The 10,235-nt window shown below is 41.5% G+C and overlaps 1 protein-coding gene across 3 annotated transcripts in view; it reads left to right on the forward strand.

Moving 5' to 3' along the window:
• Positions 1 to 5,426: 5,426 nt before the first annotated feature.
• The window catches only part of ATG13 (autophagy related 13), a 16,413-nt gene continuing 11,604 nt past the window's right edge, over positions 5,427 to 10,235 (forward strand). For all 3 annotated transcript variants that reach the window (XM_009703271.1, XM_009703272.1, XM_009703273.1), the window contains exons 1-7: positions 5,427 to 5,495; positions 6,332 to 6,412; positions 7,059 to 7,178; positions 7,616 to 7,662; positions 8,243 to 8,383; positions 9,451 to 9,491; positions 10,030 to 10,126. In XM_009703271.1, the coding sequence (XP_009701573.1) occupies positions 5,427 to 5,495; positions 6,332 to 6,412; positions 7,059 to 7,178; positions 7,616 to 7,662; positions 8,243 to 8,383; positions 9,451 to 9,491; positions 10,030 to 10,126 (596 nt within the window). The remainder of the gene's footprint in view (positions 5,496 to 6,331; positions 6,413 to 7,058; positions 7,179 to 7,615; positions 7,663 to 8,242; positions 8,384 to 9,450; positions 9,492 to 10,029; positions 10,127 to 10,235) is intronic.

A 10,235-nucleotide genomic window follows, 5' to 3' on the forward strand; every position in this document is an offset into this window, starting at 1 on the left:
GCTCGGGGAGCCTGAGGGCGACCCTTCGAGGGGTCGGGTCTTAAACCTTCGGCTTCGTGTCTCCGCTTTACTTTCGCTTCGCTGCTCGCTAAAGTCGGGGTTTGCTGCAGCCCCCTCGGCGCGGCGGCTGGGCTCTGTTGTCCTAGCGACTGGTGACCCTCCGTGCAGGCTGGGAAGGATGCGGCCCGCTGAAATCTCTCCAAGAGGTGTCTTCTAAAATCGAAATGCTTCAGAGCCTGTTACAAGCAGTGAAACTTCAGACCCCACGGTCCATTGTATAGTTTTCCTGTAATGTGTGAGTTTGCTGTCTGTTAGGAAAGATCAGGGGTTTACAAATCATCGCATCTTTCTTTCCTGGTAGAGCTGTGGCTCTTGGGGCACGACCAGTGTCATTCCCGGTGATTCTGTGGGAGCAGAGACACCTTTCATGTCAGCGAACGGGTAGAAAAAGAACACTTTGGGCTAAGCCTACAAACTGCCCGCTGAGAAACTTCAGAAGTGTTGTGACTAGGCACATTGTAAGGGGGTTTACTGCCTTACCTGAAAATTAGTTGGCTATGCAAATGAAGTTTAGAGCATCTCCAAATTATTGCAGGAGTGGCCTGACCTGGTGGAACCCTCTCTCTCGTGGCATCATTCAGATGAGGCAGGCTGTATTTAGATGTCTGGAAGGATCATACAGAGTCACTTTATTTTGCTTAAATGGTATTGTATAATCTCAGCTTTTCTGAACACGTATTCACACAGAAGTTGAGACCTGGTGATTATATTGGTGGTTGTAGTACAGGGTATGTAGAAGCAGATTCTGGTTTAGTCTGTATACTTTGGCCTGACAAACAAAATGAGAGGATGGACCTTTGAACTGACACCATTTGAACTGGCAGTGCTGGCTTTAGTAAGATATTTCCTAAGCTGAGAAGTCATTTATTGGTTATGAAGTAAATCTGTTTTCCTGATCAACAGGAAAAATTGCCTCTTTATCAGTCAAAACTTAACCATATAGTGAACTACAGAGCCTTTGATTTCATCAGAATATTTATATTATGTGAAACAGTTTTTCTGCTAGAATCCACTCTAGTCTTCTCTTAAAAAAATCCATAAACTTTAACGAATGAGAGTGGCACACCTTAACATTGAGAACTGTTCCCTCTCCCCAGGTTTCTGACTAACCTACTAAGAAGGCGAAATGGAGATTAATTTTAAGTAATTGCAGGATACTGGAGTTTGACTTGTAGGTCCAGCCTTGAAACAGAGCGCTGTCTTTATGGACATCTTTTTATAGTTGCTTGTTAATGAGCTCAAAATACCTGCTTGGAGTGAAGCTTCTTGGTCATTGAAGGGGATGTTCTAGGAAAGCTTTCTTGGCAGTCAAGCCTATTTATCAAAGGCACTCTATTAAAAGCTTCAGAAACTTCCATGTGCTTCTTGTTTACCTGCATGATTCAACGAGGCTCTTTTGGAGCTTCGCCTAGGACGTCCTCAGAGATTGGATTTGGATCCTGTGTTAACAGAGAAGTTCTGGAAGAGTGGTAGGGACAAGGAGCCCAGGCTGGGGGGCACAGGCATGTAACTGGGAACCTACAGCTAGGATGAGAGCTGTGGACAGCCCTCTCCTTACAGCCTCAGCCCTTCTTGTTTCTTCCCTCTGGTCTTTTTCGTTTCACTGTGGGATAGGAACCATGAATAATTATTTTGCATTGGTAAATATCTGTTTGAAAGGAAAGCATGATGACTTGCAGTTGTAGCAGCCATGGCTCAGAGTGAAATCTCGGAGGAGGGAGGTGATGGAAGCAGCCTGTGTATACTTTCCCCGGCAGTAATAATAGTGCCTGGTATGCGTCAGCTGCTTCTGCCTCTTTCCCGTTTACGTACGTGAGTGTCAAACAGACGTACGCGCTACATTCCCACGTATGAAACGTGTACCGTAACGCAAGTGTTCACAGGCGTTACCGTGCGCCTGTTGTGTGCCTGGGTTAGGGGTATCTGGAGGCAGCGGGGCTGCTGCTGTCGGGCTGGAGCGTGGCATAGTAGTAGCTGTAGTTTCTCTGGGCTGCACCAAGGCACGAAGGGGAGGGCTCTGGCAGTTCGTTGCGTCATGCAAGTAGGGTGCCATCAGCGTGTCCTTCTCCTTGGAGAAGGAGAGTATAAATACCAGTGAGAGTGTAGAAGGCGCAGTGCTTAGATGTTAAACTGTTGGCTAAGCCTAGTATTCTTTGCCTCATAACCTTGTGAGAAAGAATAAGGCTTTAGTCAAAAGAGCCACATGTGGCAGTTCTCCTTTGATCATCTGTCTCTGATGTTTCTGTTTAGAGGAGAGTGAAGACGAAGGCATATAGATAAAGGCAATAGTATGAACATGGATGTTGCAGGAAGAGGGAGACAAAGCAAAAAGCCATGTGGCCAAGATGCCTGTTTTTACCTGTGAACAGCCTATGCGTAAGGCTAAAGCAGTGAGGTATCGGTTTACTTAAGGGATTACTTGGTTGAGGGGGAATCAGTCATCTGTGGGTTTCTAACCTAGACCAAAGGTTATTTCCTTCTAGTTGTTATTCAGGGTAAAATTAGACAGCATCTTCCTTGAGCTAAGCATATGCCCGGATACTGGCACTTAACAAGGAGCCGTGCTGGTGTGACAGCCTACAGGGCCTGAGAAGTTGAACAAGTTTGGTGGAACTAGGTTTAAAGAATTTCCTTCCTGTTCAGGGCAGCTGGTGGCAGCTAACCTGAGGGTACAGAGGCATTTTTGTAAATAAAACGTACTGTAATTCTAGGCCTGTCTAGAATCATTTTTGGTAAGAGTCAAAAGGGGAACACTGTCCTAAGCCTTAGCAGATCTCAGGTAATCATGAGAGGCGCCCCTGCAAAAATGAGGAGATAGTGGTCATCGTATGACAGCCCTTAGACATGTCAGGAGCCGAGTTCCAAGGTCCCAGTTTCCCCTGAAATTACAGATTCCTGACAGGAAACCTTGCCTGATACTTTCTGCTCTACTTTAGGCTCTGGTGAGTCAACCGTTGCTGGCATTTGGACCTTGAGAGGTAAGAGTATGAATCTCCAAGTGTTTCATGAATGTTACAGATAGTTTGAGATCTGGCAGGAAGAATCCCAGTTCTGCTCCAGCGGGGCAGAGCCGTGAAGCTCTCGTTCTTTGAACCCTGAATCTAAGACATGACTCTGATGCCTGTTTGTCTCTTCTCTAGAGATATTTGGGTATATAGTCATTGGAACTAATTCCTGTACTGCACAGGGAACCGTGCTGATGATCTGCTTTGTTGCCTTTCCTAACAGACCAGTGAGCCTAACACCTTCCATTAGTTCCCAAACATCTTGCAATAGTCGATACCAGACTTCTTTTCCAGCCTCATAAGGCAAATGTAGGTGCTTTATTTGACAGCTGTCCTACAACATCAGGATATATACTTTCTTGCACCTTTCTTCAGGGGTCACATAGAAATGCCCTCTCACTTCTTTTCACATTAAAAGCGAATTTGATTTCTCTTGGTATTTAAATGTCAGCGTTCTCTTTGCTGAGAAAAAGATTTGGGTTTTTTCATGCGGTGTTTTATTGCCCGTATCAGCCAGGTTTTGTTGTAGATCTCAGGTCCCTTCAACTCTTACAGTGTTTTACTTAGTTAAGTCAAAACAATAATAACAGGTCATTCTTGCCTATTTTTTTTGTAGTGGGAAATGTCTGTACTAAAAGCTTATTCTTTTTTAAGTTAGAGTGCTGCATCAATTAAACATCTAGTGCTTTTAAGTGCTGACTTCCTTCTGCATCACCCCCTCCAGCAGAAAAGATCTGTAATCTCTGTCTAGTGGAGGTAAAGGCAGGGAAAGAAAGTATAATACTTTTGATGAGGAGGTTAAAATATCCAAAGGATAATTTGATAACGCATCTAATGTTGAGTCACTTGTGTTGTTAGTTCTCCAATTAAGTTATAATTTGTAATGAGAACAGTACAGCGCTAGGAGATGCAGTATCGATGTAGCCTAGGAACTTTTAACCATATTAGATGTCCAGCTTTCTTTTTATTAAGTCATTCAGAAAGCAGCACGCTTCTCTACAAAATGCTCTATACATTGCAGTACTCTTATCTAGCAGCCCTTCTTGGATGGTGCTCCTAAAGCATTACTTAGAATAGGCATTTACTGCTATTAAGTGAAATATTTTAAGTAGAAGTTCAAGTTGTGCGTAGTCATTAAAGATTATGTGATGCTTTCTATGTGAACAGGCCCCTTTGTCCTGCTAAGCTTTAATTTGTATGAATAGCGTACCTTGCTGCAGGTTCAGTCTTTGCTTAAAGATGGAACGCTGAGTAGAGTAACCTTGTGCACGGCAGCTGCTCGTGCTCGCTGACCTTCAACCGCCAACGTTTCTGGGATGAGCAGCGCGTTCCATAAATACGTGATGTTTGACAAGCAGCTTCAGGCTGATTAGCCGTCTCAAAACAAAAACAGCAACAGGAATTAAGAGTGGATTAATACTTTGAAGGCTTATGAGCAAAAAGCACAATTACTGCTGCTAATTAAAGCATTCCTCCCCATAGTCTCTATATGATTATTAACTTACACATGAAGAAACTGAGAGAGAGAAAAATTGTGATTTATCCCAGGCCGTGTGACGTGATGGTGGCAGAAATCTGCTTAGTGCCTTGCCCTGCCTCGCTTCAGGCGCTGCGTGACTTCATTGTGTTGCTGGAAACAGTCGTATTTTGAAAAACAAGGCAGTGTGAACGTGGGAGCTAAGTATTTGTTGTCAGAGCTTTCAAGAGAAGGGAACAGAGAATTTTGGTCTATCCCTTGGCAAAAATGTATCTTTTCAGTTGGTTGTAGGTAGATTTGTAGCTGTTCAGGTTTACTGCAAGTAGGATTTGTTGGAAGTAAAAAAGCAGCATAGCCCATTCCAGCAATGGTTGATTACATAGATTTCACGATCTGCTGAAATACCGCTGGAATACTGGTTTTAGAATTTCAGACTCAAGAAAACAATTTGGCTTGGTTTTGACCAGTGCTGACAACTGAAGATACATTATTTCTGAAGCAGAGACTCCCATGTCTGATGGATAGCTTGGCATAGAATCCAGTCATTGGGATGTTGAGATGTTTGGGGGTTTGTTGGTTGGGTTTTTTTTAAGCCAGAGAAAGTGGAGAAGTTGTACCCAGTTTTAATTGAGACCCCTTTGTTGTTTCTTTTCTAGTATCTTTTGCACTGACCAGATGAACTATTTATGTGCATTTATAGCTTACACCCACCCCCCAAAGTTCTTAGCGTGTTAGGATTTTGACGGCCAGGGGCCTTTGGTGCTTATCGTTTCTTTTGAGGTAGCCTCTAATGGCAAAAGACTTTGAAATCTTGAAATCCAAACAGAAAGCTGAAGCAAGACTTCATTCCCATGCCTGTGTTGTATTTCAGATTGCCATATGCAATGGACACTGATCTCAGTTCCCAGGACAGGAAGGACCTGGACAAGTTCATCAAATTTTTTGCATTAAAGGTAACTTTTTCTCCTGTGGGCAAGCGCCTCTTCTTTCTTGTTTAAGAAAAGCCATACTTGCTGTGGCTAGAGTAAAAAGGTTGGGATTTGCGGGTTTTTTTGTTTTTGCTAAAGAACAAATGAAGAAAAGATGATGTCAAATTTAGGAGATTCCTGAGAATAACTAGAAAAACATGTTTTCCACTTTTTTCTACCTTCAATCCTCTTCCTTCTCCCAGAAGTGTCCTGCTGTAGAATCATTATAGGCACTTCACACCTCTGTCAGCCTCGGGCTCCTATCAACACATCTAACCATCCAGCTGTTAGGTAGTATCATCTGTTGGACTCCACTCTTTCTTTTCAGCCTATCTAAATTTTTATATTGCATCCAAAAGCGGTAATACCCGAATATTCTTTTGAACTATGTTGATACATAATTATAAAATGTGGCCTCACTTGGTACATGGGTGCAAGTAGAATCTTTGACAACGGCCGTGTTACAAATGCACAGATTCACTTGCCTTTCGTTTAGGTGTCCAGGTTCAGGATATAGTTGTAAATTTGTTTAGTGTTACCAAAAACTGTGCAACTCCCGATTGCAAAATTGACTTAGTCACCGTGTGTTTTTACAAGGAAAGGTCAGCTTAAAATGATTTTCTGTCTGAAATACATTTGCCTGTTATATGTAATAATTTAAATTGATTAGACCTGAAGATTAGCATGGCAAGCTCTGCTTCTCTACATCCTGGTCAGCCCTTTCTTTTTTTTTTAACTTGGAATTTGTGTAGCTGAGGTTCTGAACTGAGAGCTCTGCTGAGCTCAAAACATGAGTGTGTATCTTTTCCTTTCTAATCTAGACAGTACAAGTAATTGTCCAGGCCCGACTTGGAGAGAAAATCTGTACCCGATCATCATCCTCCCCAACAGGCTCTGACTGGGTAAAGTCATGTTTTTTAAAGCAGCTCCGTAACTGTTGGGGATTTTGTGTGTGTGTGTTGAGAGCACAATGTAGTTGTTGTAGTCTTGTGCAGACTATAATAACTATCCATAGAATAACTACTGTAGTCAATTATGTTCATTGGTGGTGTGGGTTTTGGTTTTTTGTTGTTCTTGTCGACATGCAACATGTCCCTCTGGGCTCTTAAGGGCTGATTAGAGGAGAGATGAATGATACTTCTCAGCAACTCCTGCCAACTAAGGCACGTTTCCAAGATCTGCTTAGGGTGGGGTGATGAGTTCTTTTCTGTCAGAAGTTTGCAACTCTGCAATTCAGGAGTTTGCAGTAATGGGCTTTATTAAAATTGAAGAGACTTGAGATGCTTTGTGGGTGAAGACAGGACTCAAGCAAGGGAAAAGGAATGTGATTTTTATGGCAGGATCAAGAAAAACATTTGAATTAGCAGCCAAGGAAATGTTTGCAAATGTGAAAAGCCTGAGCCCATCTGGGAATACTCTGTTTCATAAATATTTCAGTGGACACTGTCCTAGTGTGTTATATATGAGTCTATGAGTCTGTCTGCAGTGTACCATTAGGCAGTTTTTCAAAGAAATAAAAAAATTGAATCATCTCTTTTCATTCTGCAGTTCAATTTGGCAATCAAAGATATACCAGAGGTTACTCATGAAGCAAAGAAAGCCCTGGCAGGACAACTACCTGCTGTTGGACGGTCTATGTGTGTGGAGATTTCTCTCAAAACCTCAGAGGTGAGAACTGAGTCAAAATAGATGCCTTTTTTTTTTTTTACTTAAGTCACCAACCAGAGCTCCCGCCCTTTAGTCCAAGACAATGCGAAAATATCTTTATTTATGAAGTTAGCTGATATGCTAATGAAAAGAAATGTCTTGTTTAACAGAAGCAATTCACTGCAAATATCTGAGGCCAAATACATAAACAATAGAGCAGCAAAATTTAGTTTCTTAGACCATGAAGAGCTTAGCCATTCTAAGGAAGGTATTCCCTCAGTGACCTAATTGTGCAGTGAGACTTCCAGTGCACCTTTTTCTGTTGTTGCATTATAAGAAAGTGGGAGCCAGGAGAAACATTTTCATTGAGAGGTGTGGCTGTTGCTGATCGTTAATGAGATGTGAGAAGGTTTGTGTTCTGAAATGAGCCTTTGTTTGCCATCCTTTCTCTGATCCAGGGGGACTCCATGGAGCTGGAAATTTGGTGTCTAGAAATGAATGAAAAGTAAGTGCATTCTTCCCACTTTCTTTGTGTGTGTGTGTGTGTGTGTGTTTGTTTTAGCTGATGAAATGGGGAAGCATGCTCAGTCCGTGGTGATGAATGAGCACTTATTGGCTGTGTGGCCTGGCACACTTCAGAGGGAAGTCCCCTCTTTGTCTAGTGTAGCAGTCAAACTGTTTAATATTGGTGTCAAGAAAATAAACTAGTAATTTTATTCCTTCTTCATTCTTCCATTACAACTAGTATGCTTCCTCAGATATAAGAATTCATATGCTCAGTAACGACAAATACTTTTAAGACTGAAAAGATGTTTCCGTCTAGGAGAAGGCTGTGTGGCATTTTTCAGCAATTACTTCTACAACAGGTGACTAGATTGAAGTAGGACTCTTAGCTGGTTGGTCAATAAGAGGTGGCCACACTGGGGCTTTATTTTATCATTTTGGCAATAAAACTGACATTAAACAATTGGCCCAGACTCATTTTGATTTAAAAAAATTAAAAAAAAAAACAAAAACAAAACCCAACCAACACCAAACAACTTAGTTGAGAACAAAAGACTAATTTTTTCCTTTGTGTTCTATAGATGTGACAAAGAAATCAAAGTTTCATACACCGTATACAACAGGCTGTCTCTGCTGCTGAAGTCTTTGCTCGCTATAACTAGGGTAACTCCAGCCTACAGACTCTCAAGGAAACAAGGCCACGAATATGTAATATTGTACAGGTAAAGCAGAATATGAAATTCTCCATTTGAAATACAAAGAGCAGAGACTCTAGATTTGCACAATCCAGCTGCAAATGTAGTAAAAAGGGGTGAGTGATAATAAATTCTAATTGTTTGGATTTAACTACTATGGACCAGTGACAGAAGAGAACTTTGGGCTATATATCACCTTATAGCCTCAATCTGAGCCATTGGAAGAAAAACTAAGGACGGGCTGCAAAGTATTAGTTTTTGCCTGTCATGTTGAGAAGAGTACGAAAATTGTACATGCAAGCACTGGTTAAATTGCTTATTAGCACCCAGTAGTTCAGTGTCTGGCCTGTATTTGATACATGCCTCTCTATGTTGCACAAAACTGCAATGCATACTTTTGCAGTATAGATTCAGACTCTCTCCTTCTATTCCATTTTAAAGATGCATCCTCAGCTCCACTTCTGTAGTTCTTGCAGCTTACTCATCCAAATAGTGAGTTCAACTCTGTTTAGCCTGTGGGATCTGCTGCCTTGTAGTTCTCACCTTCCAGTCCTTTTTGGCTTTGAGAAGAGTCTTTGACAGGTTTGCATAGCTAATTTAGATAATTCTAAATCTCAGGTTTGTTATGATTTGCAGAGCTGAGAACTTAAAAAGAAATCCCAGCCACTTCTTCATTTTTGCCTCCGCTGCTGCTTTGGCATATACTTAAGAGCAGGTCTCTTTACAGCACAGTTAATCTTTTATGTTATGTGATGAGTACCAGCTTTTAGACCCAGACCTGTCTCTGAAGTTTGTGTCACTTCACATTTTTGCTCTGAACCACAGACTTGCCACAGAGGCTTAAAAAATGTAAAGAGAAATTTTCTGATTAGACTATCGTTTTCTCTTCCTTTTTCTTTTTATATAACGTGTCTGCTTCTGAAGTAGATGAAAGGTTTTTTGGGCTGGGCATTCTAGCCACTTCCTTACTTTTTCTCCTAAAGAGGAAAGGTAGTTCCAGCCTTTCAGTGCATAAAATTAAATAAGAAATAAAGATATGTATAGTATTATTTCCTCAATGGACCTAATACCTTTTCTTTTTCCTTTTCCTGCAGGATATATTTTGGTGAAGTGCAACTGAGTGGCTTGGGAGAAGGTATGATTAGGCAACACATACAAACTAAAGCAGAACTGTTTTCCGTACTGGCTGGCCATTTATTACTATTCCTAAGTGCCATAGGGAAAATTAAGGCTGAGGTTTACATATGCTTTTTATCTGGATCTACCCGTGAAGCATCGTGTCATAAGGTGACAGGTATAATGGTGGTACTTTGACAAAGTCTAGGGTGATTGCCATTTTGAGTCTAGTGATCTGGAGCTGCAATAAGAATATGGAAGTATGCCGATAAGGGGCAGGACTGGTAAAGGAGATCATGATCTATTCAGGAACAAGAAGCACTTCAGAGCAATATTTTAGACCAAGATAGGAAGCAACATCAGAAGTCTTGTAGATGAAGCCTACCAGCAAGACAACCTAGTGCTGCTGTTCTGTTACGGGTTCTATATGTCTCTTTGGAGTTCAGATTGCAAGGGGTAATGGAAACATCATAGAAATAAGATAAGGTAACCTCAGAATAGAGAAGTATGGAACATAAATAATCAGTGAAACTGATAATCATTCCTTAACCTTACAGGTTTCCAGACAGTCCGTGTTGGGACAGTGGGTACCCCAGTGGGCACCATCACTTTGTCTTGTGCCTACAGAATCAACCTCGCGTTCATGTCAACCAGGTGAGGGGAAAAAAAAATCATGCCAGAAACCATTTTACAATAACATACTATTAACCCCCTCATATTATGAGCCCTTAAATCTTTCCCTTCTGCTTATCCTTTCCTGCTG

Source organism: Cariama cristata, unplaced genomic scaffold, assembly GCF_000690535.1.
Source record: "Cariama cristata isolate BGI_N322 unplaced genomic scaffold, ASM69053v1 scaffold3477, whole genome shotgun sequence".
Lineage (NCBI taxonomy): Eukaryota > Metazoa > Chordata > Aves > Cariamiformes > Cariamidae > Cariama > Cariama cristata.